General features: G+C 44.4%; 1 protein-coding gene across 1 annotated transcript in view; it reads right to left on the reverse strand.

Moving 5' to 3' along the window:
* Positions 1-16,290, reverse strand: part of RCL1 (RNA terminal phosphate cyclase like 1) — a 56,828-nt gene that overhangs the window by 19,227 nt on the left and 21,311 nt on the right. Inside the window, exons 4-6 of the mRNA XM_081237852.1 lie at positions 12,232-12,306; positions 10,716-10,840; positions 984-1,109 (exon numbers count right to left, since the gene is read on the reverse strand). Of these exons, the coding sequence (XP_081093978.1) occupies positions 984-1,109; positions 10,716-10,840; positions 12,232-12,306 (326 nt within the window). The remainder of the gene's footprint in view (positions 1-983; positions 1,110-10,715; positions 10,841-12,231; positions 12,307-16,290) is intronic.

Genomic DNA, 16,290 nt, shown 5'->3' on the forward strand with positions numbered 1-16,290 from the left:
TGTATATGTATGACTGATTCACTTTGTTATAAAGCAGAAACTAATTAAAAAAATAAATAAATAAACTTAAAAAAAATGGAAAAAAAAAAAAAAAAGGATGAGCTGTAGTACAACTTAGGAAAAAACTGATTTTTTATCCCACAACAGTCAGTCTCTGATGTTCTTATTTTTAGAAGACACAACCTGAAAACTTCAGATTCAATGTGTAAAGATACTGTCATTCACATTGAAATGGTCAGGCAAAAACAAAGAAAATCCACGCACAAGGAAAGCAAATTTGGCAAAATTTTCATTGTTAACTACAAGTAGCAGGAATATACAAGTGTTTGTTGTATTACCCTTTCAACTTTTCTGTATACTTAACATTTTCATAATAAAAAATTAGGTTTTAATTGCTTCCCTAACTCGCTGGTTTCTAAATATACAACCAAAGCCTAAAACAGATATTTTCATTACACAGATCATCATTAACTTTTTATTTTCTAAAGTAAGGTCTTCTGCAAAGGCTCTAACTAAACCAAACTCAAATCTGCAATAACAACTTTCTTTGGCTCTAGGGGTGTTTTTCCCCTTGATGGAGAGAGAAGCTGACTGGCACTTAAACCAACAAAGGATTTTTTCCCCTAAACTGCTATTTACACAGGATGGAAGAACTTGTTTACTTTAATTTTTTGTGGGAACAGAGGACCGATGGGATTTAAAGCTTGCGGCACTGTTTATTAATAGCTGGGCTTTAATTCCCCTAGGCTGGCATCTCAACCCCTCATCACCCAGCACTGGGCACTGTGACGCTTTCCATGCGATAGGTGCCCAAAAGATGCCTGTTGGTAACAATGGCGGTAAGTTGGAAAGAAAAAAACTGAATCATTCTTCCTCTGGCTGCCCAACCTCAGAGCTGGCAACTTTAGCTTCAATCAGACCAGGAGTATGACAAAGGCTAGGGTGGCTAGGGAATTAGGCTCCAAAAACGCACAGACACTTACCTCCCAGAGTTGACTCCTTTCATGTGGTCTGTGTAAATATAGATATCGGGTATAAACTTGTTGAGGATGCTCCTTGCAGAATCCACAATCCGGTTTGCCATCTGAGGTGATACGCGTACCGAATACCTGCAACCTGGAGTTAAGGGTGTCATTCTGCTTGGACTCCACAACAGAGAAAAGTCAGTCATAAAGCTAGCAAATATTTGTGGAACTGTCATAACAAACTGGGACTTCTAATCCATTCTATTCTCCACCTGTATTTATTTACTTAACTTTGTAGTACCATAACTTAATTTTTACATTATTCTTTTTATTTATTATTATTGTATTATTATATAATTTTTTGTATTGTTATAAAAAGCCCTAGGTGAAAAACATCTAAACAATATAGACACTTGGAAAGTATAAAATAAAAGCTGTCAATCCTACTCTAGACTGCCTACCCATCCCTCTTCCCCTAGAAATGGTTCACCTCAATTTTGGAACAAGTAAAGGCAATTGCCCCCCTGTAGGGCATGAGCCAGGCTCCCTCTGAAGTATTCTCTGACCATCCCCACTGCTGTAACCATTGAGTCTTTCTCTTAGGAACCTAAGGCTGGAACAGACACCACACTGGGACTGACCTGGGCCCCTGTGTGACCCAATCCACCCCTGGTAGGCTGACAGGAAAGGCAGAAAAACATTAGTGAAAGAGCATAGTGGGGCTGTTTATAAAGGTATAAACAGGTTTTTGTGTTTAACTTTAGAGCCTATTTTCAGTTATTTAAGTATCGATGATTCTATTTATGGATGATACAGGCTCCTCACAACTGCTACCCTGTGGTCAAATATTGGTAATTAGCACTTTTACAACAGGGCACCCTCAGAAAGGAAAGGAGAAAGATTTTAGCAACTCAAATGAAAAGGCTGGTGCTTGAGAAAGTGGAAACTATTACTTAAAATCAGACTTTCTTACAGAGACTGGCTCTCCCCAGTTCCACCTACCAAATAAAAAGTAAGTATGTACTAAGCACTTCCTATGTTCGCTGTACAGTCAAGGGGCAGCTGCGTATGTGGGACGAGGGGCTACCAAAAACAGAGAAGTAACAACATGTGATCTTCCCACTACTCTGATCCAAACCCCATGCAGCAAGTCCAACAGGGAAAACAAGGTGTGTAGTCTGCCCAGCCTCGCCCAACTGTTCGAAAATTCCTGTCAATAACACATTTAATTTTCATTTGAGCTGCAGAAACAATATGCTCAGAGACTGAGCAAAGAACTTGACTGGCATCTGGCTCCCCTTTCTGACCCATCCTGAACATCCACAAAAGATCCAGCTTCCTCATGCTAAGGAGAATCTCCCAGTAACTCTGGGCCCTCCCAGACCTTGAGATTGGACCCCCTAGTCTGCTCGGTGTTCACCCCCAAACCGACACCACCACCCCGAGCTCCACCAACCAAAGTGTTCAAATCCTTCAGCCTGATCTGCCTGCCTTCATTCTTCAACCCAGAGTTCCCCCCTCTCCTGAAATCCTCCAGGCAGCACCGACTGTGGCCTGCACTTGAACTTACCACATGTCTCCCTTCGTATACTCTCATGCTGTCCTTGCTCTTCGATGAGACCGCACACTCCATAAGGAAAGGGGCTCTACTTCTGTATCCCTCACAAGTCTCTAATACACTACTTTTGTACTCAGAAATGCTCGATAAATATTTGACTTGACTCAAAGGACAAACCCGAAATGAGGAAAGAGCAAAGAGGGATTTTTCAATACACACACACAGCCCAGTTACATCACCACCTCTTCTGTCCAGAACGTACTTTTGACCACAGGCAGCTTAGACAAACAGTCCCAGGTCTCATATCCTTTGGACCAGGTGGGTGCTATCCTTCTGAGGTCTGAAGCTGCCCACTCTCTGTGGGAAAATATAGATGTCGTTATCCTGACACATAAGCCCACAGCATTCATGTCTTCCAAAGTTCTTTCAGGTACGTGATCATCTTATTTTATGCTCATGGTAACCCTGAGGCAAGGGCCACATATTCCTGGTTCCAGGGCTTACACTTAGGACAGCTGGGTCACGGAACTAAGATTCAAAATTAAACAAATCCAAATTCCCAGAGACAATCTTCTTCCCCCACCCTTCCAGGGATGTGGAAACCAGGTGGCTAAAAACAGTGCTAATGAGGGCCAGTGGAAGCATATACTAGAATTCAGGCAGTGGAGTAAGCCAGCTGCATCCCAGAGTCATTATGAAGCTATCTGGCTTGGCATGGAGGCCCTACCATGATTGGCTAAGGGTTCGAGAATCAGATTATCTGTGTTAAGTGTCAGCTCCAGCAAACTGCATCATTCTGAGACTAATGTGCTATTCTTGGTGCCTCCACCTCTTCATCAGTAAGAAAAGGATAATCGTAATACTCTCCTCACAGGGTCTGGAGGCTCAAAGGAAGTAATGCACGTAAAGTGCTCAGCGGTGCCTGGTGTGTGGTCGGAGCCCAGTGGATGTCAACAATTGCTTTTCCTACTGGTAGTCCAAGATTCAAATCCCAAAGCAGAGGTTCTTTCCTCTCAGGAGTAAGAGACCTTCCTTGAGAATCTAATGAAAGCTATGAACCCTCTCTCAAGAAACATGTGAACACATAATTTTGCAGACAATTTTGGGGGGTGGTGAATGTCCTGAAGGCCATTTATGAGTACCACGCTGAGAACTCATATCCAATAAACACAAGTTCATGGCTACAGCCCACATGGAACTCCTGCCCTTCACACTCCCTGATGTTACAAGTCAGAGAAAGCTAAGGGGTGTGTGTGTGTGTGTGTGTGTGTGTGTGTACAAAGAAAGAGACTGATTCTCTAAGTACCTTCCCTATAGTTAGAGAAAGGAAACCAGATTGTCCAACAAATTCTACCTCACGCCCCCCTTCTGCCTCTACTCCAGCTTCTTCACTTAACTCTTATGTACCCAGTCATGAGCTACTGGGACAGCAACACAAAACTAAAACAGTGTTCCTTTCTCTCTCAGGCAGGGGAAGAATGAGAGTGGGTGGCAGTAAATAAAAGGCAACCGCACTGTCCAGTCACAGCTGCTGGCAGGAACACCACCAGCTCCCTCCCAGTCCCTGGCCAATCAGTCAGAGAGACAGAGAGATACACTCTGCTGTGGTGGGTGGGCTGGGGGGTGGAAGGGGGCAGCGGGGAGCCCAGTTAAAACCACAAACACACACCGGAGAGCGGGGCTAGTTCTCCCAGCTCGAGCCCTCCTATGGGGAATACAACCTCCAAGCTCAGCCCAACCATTAACCGGCCTTGCAAGTAACAAACCACAAAACCAGCTAAAGCTTTTTCCAAAGGCAGATCTTTTTTCCCAGGCTCCAAAGCTGGCCAAGAAGGTGATCTCAATTCAAACCCACATTCCTTTGAGGTGTTCAAGAAACAGGCAGCTTTGCAGACCAGTGGCTGGAACGTTTGGTTTGCAGACAGGGATCTAGGCAAGGGTGCTGTGTCAACTCTCCTGGGGAGTTCAGAGGAAGGCTCTAGAGTCGGGGCTGTATCGGGCAGGGTTCAGGTGTCCTACCCCCAGCCTCAAGGAAGGTGAGGGGCTTGGGACCTCACCGGCATCCTTCTGGCTCAGAGTCTACACAGGGAAGGCTCGAAGACCACCAGAGAGAAGCCGGGGAGGAACAATGTTGCACCCCAGGTGCCCGGGGCACAACAGCTCTTTCAGCTCTTATGTAAAACACTGTACAACCCCGTTTCCTGCCGTCTTCATCAAAGGCTTCAACACTCTCACAAGGCTTCTGCACCCGGTACAGCGAGTACAGGTGGGATCCCACTGTAACTGCCTCTGTGAAACCCATGTTGTTACCACAGGACTGTGGTAAACAAACAGAGCACATGCTGGAAATCACATTTCCAAACTAGAGAGAATGGATTCCAAGCAGAGTTCACTGCCACGACATAGCATTGAGGAAACAAATCTCAAAAGAGAAAAAACAAACTGAAATAGTCCTGAGAGTGTGTAGGACTCCGTGTACAAGGCTATTAACCCATTAACCGCAGCATTTTTGGCAACAGTGAAAAACAGAAGACACCCCAACGGCCAACAACAGGGTTTAATTTGGAATTCTTTACATAGTGAAATACAATGTTAATGAGAATGAGGTTGAGCTATAAGTAACTGACATGGGTCAAGCAGAACAGGCATATTTAAAAAAAAAAAACCCACCTACTCACATCACATTTCCATTTCTCTATAACCTGTTTCTACCTCCTCTGAATCAGAGAACCTGAGAGTTGAACATCACCTTGGGACATCAATGGAAGTATCCATCAACCTGGGGGCTCCCCAGGACAGGAACCATTTCTCCCCCATTCCCTCCTCATACACACAGGTCTTGATCCATAATCCATGGAAGAAGCTTTGTTATAAATTCCTCTGTTCTTGATGATGCCTACAAAGAACTTCAGGTAGCACCCCAAGTTTGATCTTTTATCTCATCAATGGCTCTCTCTGCCCTGTGGCTATGCCACGCCCCCATACCATGCCCTCACCACTCACTGTTCAATCTACTCAAGGCCTCTGAAAAGTTAGTCCACTCCATACTTCTCTTCCTCCAAGAAGGACCACCCCAAAACCTCCTGAGAAATACAAAACTTGACTTTAAGCCCCTATCACCCCAAGAAGCATACATCCTGGTCCACCCCACTCTGTCAAATTCCCACCAGGAAAGCCACACCCAACGCCATCCAGCCCCCACCCCACCCCACCTCTAACACTTGCCCTCACCCAGACCTTGTTGGCACCTAGAATTCTACCACTCTTAATATCTGAAACCCCAAAACACAGTTCCCTAAACATAATTTCTTGTTCTTCTACACAGCACACATATCTACTTCCATTAAACCTGCTAAGGATTCCAAACCCACGACCAGGTGCTTTCTCCAGGCTGGCGAGCCGCTGCTGCATTACTCAGTAAGGAGTGCACTGGCCGTCACTCCAATGCCACGCTCACCAGTACGCCCTCTAACCCGTCCTTCTGCATAACCCACTCACCCTGTCAATCCACACCCAGCCCTGGATGAAAATGGCCCCCTTGCCTCCTCTACTTCTCCTTCTAGGCTGCCAACTGCTGCTGGACCCACGGCCACGCAGCTGGCACCATGATAACATTTCACTTCAGCTGAGCCCTTATTGAAGTCCCACAGCCTTTTTCTTATCTTTAGTTACTATGTCCCTATGGGCACCCCACCCCCCATAGTGGCCCCTATGCCACTGTGACAGCACATCTTTACCACCCCTGTTACATTCCCTTATCATACCCGTGCTGATCCCCTTATCCTAGAACCCACCCTAACTCAGTAAAATTGAAAACCCCTCCCACTGGCTTCCAATGATCGTCAGACTGCTCCATCCTTACCATCCTGCCATTTTCAATCCATCCCCTCTCAAACAGTAATAAAAATAACAGCAGCCACAACTTACCAAGCACTTACTTATATACCACCCCAGTGTCTTGTACCATACGTCTATTACCTCATTTAACCTTCTTTACAGCGCCACAGAGTAGTCGTAAGCGGGCCCAATGATAAATGCGTCAACCAAGACTTGGGGCCAAACATCTCCACCAGTGAGTGGCAAAGCCAGTTAGAATCCACATCTGTGTGACTCTAGTACCTGTGCTTTAATCACCTTGTTACCTTGCTTTATCAGTCTCCCTCTCTCATATATAAATCTACTTTGCCCAAGCTACAAATATACTCAAATCATCACCAACCTTTCTGTTAAAAAGGAAGGGAATCTTCTCAATTCTCTTCCTCAAGTTACCACCTTATCTTTCCTTCTATTCTCTTTCTTGTCAAGGTTTTTGAAAGAGTGGCCTCTGCTCTTCACCCTTTCCCTCCATCACCCTGTAACCTAGAACTGGTTATCTGGCCTCTGCCTCTATCACCCTCTGGAAAGAGCTCCCAGGGTTATCAGTAGCAGCCTGCTGTGAGTCCCTCAGCTTGCTCCCCATCCTAATGCTGACTCCTCTGAGCCCTTCCAAGGCGCTGACCTGGGTGGGCTTCCAAGAAGCTACATTTTCTTTTTTACCTCTTTTTAGAAAAAAACGATTTGTAATTTATTCATAAACAAAGAGTTAACATCCCTGATATACACAGACTTTCCCTCACCAACTTCCCTTCATCAGTTTGTACAGGAAAAGCAGAATAAATGCTTGTCTCTACCAATTTTCAAAAGAATGAGTTGATTTCCAAGTGTGATGAATAAAGGTTTATTTTTTTTTTAAGTATCATAATAAATTTGTGGATGTAAACTTATTTAATGTGTTTCAATCGACTGTAATTGTTCCTATTGGTGGTTGGATTGTCCCACCTTTGGCTAGTAGGAGCCTCTTCAAGTTGGCTTCTGTGCCTAGTTGACGTGACTCTAGTAGCCTGTGACAGCTTCCTTGATTTCTGCGAATTTTGCTAGATATTGTCAAATTCTTAACCATAGGGGTTATACTGTCTCACCTTCCCACCAGCCTTTCAACAGAATATGATGTCAAACTTTAGTTTTTTACCAGTCGGATTAGTGAGAGATGGTACCTCAGTGTAGTTTAAAAATTTTTTTTTAATTTTTATGTATTTTAAAAAAATTAAATATAGTTATTTGATTTCCTTATTCTCCTCTCAACTCTGATTCTCCCTAGTCTTCCTTCCTGGGAGCACTTATTTTGCTTTTGCTTTCAAGTCTTAGTGACCTCTCACGGTTCCACCCTCCTGCCTGCCTTCTACATGGTACCTGACTCCAAACCTTTCATTTCTAGCTCTCCTGGCCCCTCAGTTACAGTTCTACATTCCTAACTTCTAATAAGTCCTTTCTAGACTTATCCACTTACCTACCTGGAACCACCAAACCCAACATGAATAAAACTAAACTTATCTTCACCGTCACCCCAAACATTTGTAGCTTCTACCTGAACAAATATGTCTTTTCAGGTGCATAAGTGAGAAACATCAAAGTCACACTCAAGGATTCCCTGTTCCTCTAGCACAGACCCAGGTGATCGCTGCATCCTATCCATCCTGCCTCTAGGGCCTCCATAAACTAGCAGCCCTCACCTGTCCCCCAGCCACTACCCTCACCAGCTCTCTTTAGGGCATGATAATTCCCCACTATCTTTGCCTCTAAGTGATTGCCATCAGGTGATTAGGTGGTTTTTTTGTTTGTTTGTTTGTTTGTTTTTAACTTGTACCTACCAAAATTTCTACAACAAGCCAAAAATAGCCAAAAGTTCTTTCGGTACCACCAGAGTTATCTGCTTGATGTGCCAATTCTCTCTCCAAAAGAAAATTACTGACTCTGAATGAAGGTCGACTCCTCGGCACAGCCTCCCACCTTTACAGGCTCCTGCCCCAACTTTCTGTCCCATCTTCTACTACCAAACACCCTTGACTGACCTGCATTCAGGCCACACCACGTTGCCTGCCACTCCCCAGAACCACTGTGCACTGCTCCCTCCACACAGGCCCACATTTCTGACTGAAGAACTCCGCCTTCTTTGCCCCACTTTACAAGCCTTTATTCTTCAAGGCTCAGTCCAAATGCCCTATCCTCTCTATAGGAAAAAGGAGAGGTTAAAAGCCTGGGCTTTTAACAGAGACAGGGTTCAAATCCCAGCTCTACCATTACTAGCAATGTGACGTGGGAGCAAATTCCTTCTGAAGCCTCAGTTTCCCCATCTACAAAACAGGATGTAAGAGAATTCAAACTCACTTTGAGGCTTAAGAATAAAGTATATAAAATATAAATGTATTAAACTCCACAATCAAAAGACATAGAGTGGCTGAATGGATAAAACAAGATCCAACTATATGCTGTCCACAAGAGACTCACTTTTGATATAAGGACATAAATAGGCTGAAAGCGAAGGCAAAGAAAAAGATATTCCATGCAAATGGTAACCAAAAGAGAGCAGGGGTGACTATACTTATATCAAACAAAATAGACTTTAAGCCAAAAAAGGCTTCAAAGTCACTAGAGACAAAGGTTATTATATAATAAAAGGGTCAGTTGAACCAGAAGATATAACAGCTATAAATATATGCACTCAACATCGGACCACCTAAATACATAAAGCAAACATCCACAAATCTAAATGGAGATATAGACAGCAATGCAATAATAATAAGAGACTTCAGTACCCCACTTTCAATAATGGATAGAACAACCAATGGTTGTCTGAAATTCATATATATGATTAATACCCAAATATAAGACACTCATACAACTTAGCAGCAAAATAAACAAACAACCCAATTTAAAAATGGGCAAAAGACCTGAATAGACATTTCTCCCAAAAAGACATACAAATGGCCAACAGGAACATGGAAAGGTACTCAACAATCACTAATCACCAGGGAACTACAAATCAAAACCATACTGAGATATCATCTCACCCCATTAGAATGGCTATTATCAAAAAATAAATAAATAAATAACAGGTGTTGGTGAGAAAAGGGAATCCTTGTATACTGTTAGTGGGAAGATAGGTTAGTGTAGCCACTATGGAAAACAGTATGGCGATTCCTTGAGAAATTAAAAATAGAACTAACCATCTGATCCAGCAATCCCATTTCTGGATGTATATCTAAAGGAATTGAAATCAGGATCTCAAAGAAATATACACACATTTCCATACTCTTTTCAGCAGTATTCACAGTAGCCAAGGCATGAAAGCAACCTACATGTCCATTGACAAACAAATGGATAAAGAAAATGTGATATTTGCATGCAATGGAATATTATTCAGCCTTAAAAAAGGAAATGCTGTCCTTTGTGACAACATGGGTGAACCTGGAAGACATTATGCTAAATGAAATAAACCAGACAAAGAAGAACAAATACTACATGATCCCATTTATATGAGGAACCTAAATAAGTCCTAGAGACCTACTGTACACTGTAATGCCTGTATTCTATACTTAAAATTTTGCTAGAAGGGTAGATCTTATGTTAAGTGTTCTTATCACAAAACAATTAAAATTTTAAAAATGTAAAATAATAAAGAGGGTGAAAAGAAACTTTTGGAGGTGATAGATATGTTTATGGCACTGATCATGTTGATGGTTTCACAGGTATATACGTATCTCCAAACATCAAGTTGTACACATTAAATAAATACAGCTTTTTTTATGTCAATCACACCTCAATAAAGTGGTTTTTAAAAAATAAATAAAAATAAATTAAGTATATAAATTATCATAGTGCACACAGAGTAAGCACTTAATAAATGGCAGATGTTATTATTATTCATTCCTCCCACATCTTCCAGACAAATTTGCTACTCTTTACTCTTAGCTCCCCCAACCCACTGCACATCATCTATATCACTTTACACATTATAGCAGAATTATGTGTTTGTATATGTTTCCTTCACCAGACAATGAGCTCTTCTAAGGGAGGAACTGCGATGCATTGGTGGCCCCCAAATCGAAGCCCTCAGGATAGTGTCACATACACTGGAGCTGTTTGCTTAAGTGTTAACTAAAAAAATAAATGAATCAATCAGTCAATCTAGTTATGGTGAGGCAGGTAATAAAATATCCTATCTCAGCCAATAATTATAAATTAATTGTTAAGACTTTTCCAAGATTGTTGTCTAAAATGTAAATAACCCTGGGAAGAAGTAAATTGTTATGAGTTATTCTTATCTTAGGGAGGCAAGAAAAAAATAAGAAATCTGAAGCAAATGCAAAGGATACGCCATTCCTCTGATACGTTTGATCTTTCCTGGATCTGTGAGCTGAATGGGCTTCAGGACCTTCCTTACAGGACATGAGAAAAACACTTCGCCTCCTCCTCCAGGGAGCATTCCCCGTCGCACAATCTGCACCAAGTGAGAAAGAAGAGGTGAGGGTTCAGTAGAGTGGATGACACCCAACCTGGCTGGTTTACACCAAGAATGAAAACCACCATTAGAAAGCAGCAAGCTCTTTCATACACAACTTGTCAATCCCTTCAAGATGAACAGCACCTGATGTTAGCTCCATGGGGGCATGTGCTAAGCAAGGAGACCATGTGGTATGTCAGAAAGAGCAGTGGACACAGAGCCTGCATGGCCCAGTCAAAGCCAGACAGGTCACTTCACCACCAGAACCTGTTTGTTCAACCTTAAAGTGAGGGACTGGCCTAGTTCATCAGCTTATCCCACTTCTTAACCATCAGGAACCCTTTTCTCCTCCTCTGGAATTAACTGATCTATCAAAACTCTACATTATTAAATAAAAATGAAGTCATTTTCCTTGTTTAAAAACATCATTTAAGGGCCTCCCTGGTGGCGCAGTGGTTGAGAGTCCGCCTGCCGATGCAGGGGATACGGGTTCGTGCCCCGGTCTGGGAGGATCCCATATGCCGCGGAGCGGCTGGGCCTGTGAGCCGTGGCCGCTGGGCCTGCGCGTCCGGAGCCTGTGCTCCGCAACGGCAGAGGCCACAACAGTGAGAGGCCCGCATACCACAAAAAGAAAAAAAAAAAAAAAAAAAAAAAATCATTTAAAAAAACAGAGATGCTGGGCTTCCCTGGTGGCGCAGTGGTTGAGAGTCCGCCTGCCGATGCAGGGGACACGGGTTCGTGCCCCAGTCTGGGAAGATCCCACATGCCGCGGAGCGGCTGGGCCCGTGAGCCATGGCTGCTGAGCCTGCGCGTCCGGAGCCTGTGCTTCGCAACCGGAGAGGCCACAACAGTGAGAGGCCCACATACCACACACACACACACAAAAAAAATAGAGATGCTAAACAGCTTAAGATATCCAGTGTTATCACACTGGGTTGATGTAATTCCCTTAAATAGCAAACAGATGCTTAAATTACTTTGACTAAGTTTTGAAAGTAATGTACTAAAAATTCTCAGGGACATTCAGGTTGGGAGGCTCTGGACACAAATTAAGATATATGATCTAGATCAGAGAGGCAGCATGGTCAGAATCCTGGCTCTACTATTTATTAGCTGAGTTGTTATGAGCCAAGGAGTTAATACATGTAGAATGCTTACAATATTGCCTACCATGAAATAAGTGCAGTATAACTGCTGGCTACTCCTGTCATTACTAAAGGGCCCCTTTCAGCTCAAAGTCTGCAATGTTTGGTTCATGAATCCTGTGGGTCATCTAATAAATGGCGACTGCAAATGTGCCACACACACGTGAGGCATACAGCTCTTCCAATGAGTTGGTAAGAAAATCTTTCACACTGATATATACCACTAACAATTTACATTCTTACCTTTAGCTCAAACGATTCACCATCAATCCCAAACTGTTTCAATAGAGGGAGCGCTGTTGCCTTAAGAACATCAACCTGTAGAATTATTTCAGAATAAAAAAGCTTAGTTAAACCTTGAGAGATGGAAAGAAGAAAGAGCCCGCGAAGCAGGTGAAGGCTTAGCCTCCAGGTAGATGAAGCAGTCTAGTAAAGAGAAAAGAGGCTGGCTTACAACTGAGGGTGTGGGCCGGCTCTGCTCCCGAGTACAGACTGTGACTTTATAAGCCACGGGCTCCTGTGGGCCCCTTTTCCACATTTACAATATCATACACCTACCTTATGAGTCATCGTGAGCATCACGTGCATCAGGCAAAAAGCACCAAGAAACTGCTGGGCTCATACAGAAAACAGAGACCTATGCTCAGTCTTAATAGGTATAAACACTATGCAAGAAAATCACCTGTTTTAGTATTCTATTTCCAACATGACTGTTTAACGTTTAGAGCTGGTGGCACTCGAGACTAAAGCAAACCAGATGAACTATTCAACCTAACAGTCCTACCTAAGAATCCTGCTGACACCCACCACAAAGGCATTTAAAGGTGGTGACTCTACAAGGCAGTGAGGGCCTGGGGGGAAGGACAGCCTCAAACTGCACAAAGCGACACAAACCCCAAAGTGCAATGACAGCATCCACAGTTGATGACGAGACAGTGCCAAGTGTAACTGTTATCCCCTCCTCAATCAAAACTCCTTCCTTGTTCATTGGTGGATTGCTCATAGAGGATAAGGTGACATTCAAATCAATGGCAACTCGCCAAAGAACAGCAATCCCTTGCTTGTTTCCAATGGAAAACGAGATGTTTCTCGGCCCTGCGGGGGCTGACTCTATAGCAGGAGGCGCTGAGGGCACAAGAGGCACAAGCAGAGGCTGCAGGGAAAAGCCCTAATCCTGGCCCAGGCTCGGTCTCCAGTGAGCTGCGTGGCCTCAAACAAGAAAATCTCAACTGTCTAAATTTCCTTGTCTCTAAGTTAAGGAGCTCAGCCTGCCTGTCTCTGAGTTGCTACCAACTCTAACGTGCTAAGAGTCAATAGAACGATACTCCAGCAAGGCTTTACGGCAGAGAATGCGCCCCAGCTAAATATTCTCATATCAGAAAATTAACCAGAGGTAGCAATGACCTATGAAGCCTGGGAACATGTTCAGCATGGATCAGGTGGGGCAGAAGCAGTTACCGGGAAAATTCATTAAAGATGAGCTCATTTCAATTAAATATTAAAGCTACACACATCCACAAACTTAAAATATGCATTTGGGATTGCCAGAACCAAGATGAATCAGTCTAGGCTAGTGTTAAGGGCAGCTGGGGAGAAGGCCAAGCCAGATTCTGGAAAACGTGAGGGCTGCAAGAATGCAGGGCACTCCTGCCCACATGACTCCTGGAACTAGGCAGCCTCCAGCTCTCCTGGGGAAGAGAAGCGCAAGAGTACAGAATATCCCTTCAGGTCATCCTAGTTACACCTGGAGTTATAAAGGATGAGGTCAAATTGACTCTGAGGGTCAGCCAGGAGCCCAAGTGTAACTCCAGATGCGGTCCTGTCTCCTAAGTCACTCTCCATCTGACGTGGAAGGCAGGCAACTCGGTTCGGTGTGACAAAGGCTGGAAAGGCAGCTGTGGGCTGAAGCCCCACCCTGCCTCTTACCAGCTCTGAGACCTGGACATTACCTCCCCAAGGCCTTGGCTTCCTGCTGTATAAAGAGGGGCTGGACTGGACAAGTTCCACAGCCTCCCCTGGCTCCACACACTGGTTCTAGCAGGGGGAGGGTGGTCTGTAGGTTTTGCTTAACGGAAACTAAGCTGTGACTCTGTGCTCAGAGAGGAAAGGCAGAAGTCTGACCCAAGTAGCACCTCAGGGCAAAGGTGTCACCCTTACAGTCCAGCCAGTCAATCAACAGGTAGAAATATGATCAGACTGCACCAAATAGAAAAAGGGAAGCGACCTGCTCTTCAGTTCCCTTGTCTGAAACAGTGATAAGAACACCCACCTCACCTCACAAATCAAGTAAATATGGATACAGACGTAAGTACACCTAGAACAGTGCCCAGCACACAGTAGACTTCTTTGCCCTTTCAGGACAGTACTGAAAAAGAATGGACTCTTCACACACCAATTGGCCAGCTGTTGGCACCAGTAAATATCTACGGGGGGCTCTAATGTCAAATCACCGAGATTCAAAGGAGACCTCCTAGAAGTTTTCTTCTCAAAATTTCTCCCCATTTCCTATCTTTTTGCCTCCAAGGAAAAATGTCCCTACCCCTTTATATGGCACATCCCACTGCTGCCGCTTTCAACTCTCATCCTTGTTGGATGTCTGCAGAGCTACCCTTATTGAATCCCCCTACCCTTTTTTTTTTTTTTTTGCAGTACGCGGGCCTCTCACTGTTGCGGCCTCTCCCGTTGTGGAGGACAGGCTCCAGACACGCAGGCTCAGTGGCCATGGCTCACAGGCCCAGCCACTCCGCGGCATGTGGGATCCTCCCGGACCGGGGCACGAACCCATGTCTCCTGCATCAGCAGGCAGACTCTCAACCACTGCGCCACCAGGGAAGCCCCCCACTACCCTTTTTATTTCAACTCTTTCCTTCTCCATTACACCTTCGCCTCGGCCTACAAACAAGTTCAAGTTTTGTTCGTTTAAAATTTCCCAACCTCAGCTCTTAAGGAATCATCCTATCTAACTTCTGGAAGAATCTCCTAACCTTCCATGGTTCTATTTCCTACTCATTCTGAACCTGTGCCTGCCCTTGCATTCCAATGGCAGTGCTCTCTCAAAGGTCAATAAAACTTCTCGCTGCCGAATCTCCCTGCCCAATTCCCACTCAGCTCCTACAAGGACTGACTCTTGGATCATCCCTGGCTTCTCAGAATTCAACTCCTGCTTGGCTTCTCCAAATACTTCTATCTCCACAGTCACTGTCTGCAGCTCCTCTTCCCCCAACTCACACCTTACACACTCATTCCTCTTCTTTATTATTCTCAGTCCCTGGAACCATGGGGCCAAAATTCTACTGCCCACAGAGGCCAGAAAGGGAAGTTAAATGAATGGTGAGGTCAGCTAAGACCTGTATCCAACTGAAGATCTCATGCCTCATCCAAAGAGGGCAGGTGCTACTCAGCTCCAACAGATGGCTGTCGTGGAGAAATAGCCATCCAGTGCTGCCACACCAACCTACTAGCATGTAAACTCTGGGGTTTCAAACATGAACAACCAATTCAAATACACACACCACCACCACTACCAGCACACTGTACAGGCCAAAGGAAAAACACCTGTCAGATTAACTGAGCCAAAAAGCCGCCAGTGTTCAGCCTCGGCACTGGTCAATCTCGGTCTCCTAGGGAGTGAAATTTCAGTAGGTAAGATCCTGATGACCTATCTCTGAGGCTCCAGACAATAATTCCCAACTTTCAACTGGACATCCCCTAGGGATGTCCCCCCAATATCTCAGGAAACAGGACCAAAATCAAACACATCATCCATCACCCCACCACAATCTTCCTCTTTCTAATCACTATCCTTCAAGTCAACCAGGACAGAAATCATGGAGTTATTTATGACCCCTTCCTCCTATCCCATCTCCAATTAGTTATATAGTTATGAAGTCCCTCCCTCCACACTGCCTTTCATATCTGTCCCTACCCTTCCACTTCCCTCTGCATAATGTTCAAATTAGTTGACACCTCTGCAATTCATCCTTCTCTCAACCTCCATAGTTATCTTCCTAAAACCATGACTGACTCTGGGGCTTCCCTTCCTCCAGAAAGCCCTCCCTAGCCCTCAGCACTTTGCTTGTGCTTCTACCAGAGCCCAGAGGTATTCAGCCTTGTGGCCTCCCTAGCTGTGTTCACAGCTGTCCACCCCATGAGACCACGTTCCCTACGGGCAGAACTCATCGTATTCATCCTTGTGTGCAGACAGTAGATGTGGACATAAGCTGATGGGGAAACCACACATTAAAGAGAAAGTTCAAAATGAAGAAGCCACAGGTTGAAGAAGTTACTCTTTATCCGGGATTA

Source organism: Mesoplodon bidens (genome assembly GCF_964165515.1).
Source record: "Mesoplodon bidens genome assembly, chromosome: 6".
NCBI classification, from domain to species: Eukaryota; Metazoa; Chordata; class Mammalia; order Artiodactyla; family Ziphiidae; genus Mesoplodon; species Mesoplodon bidens.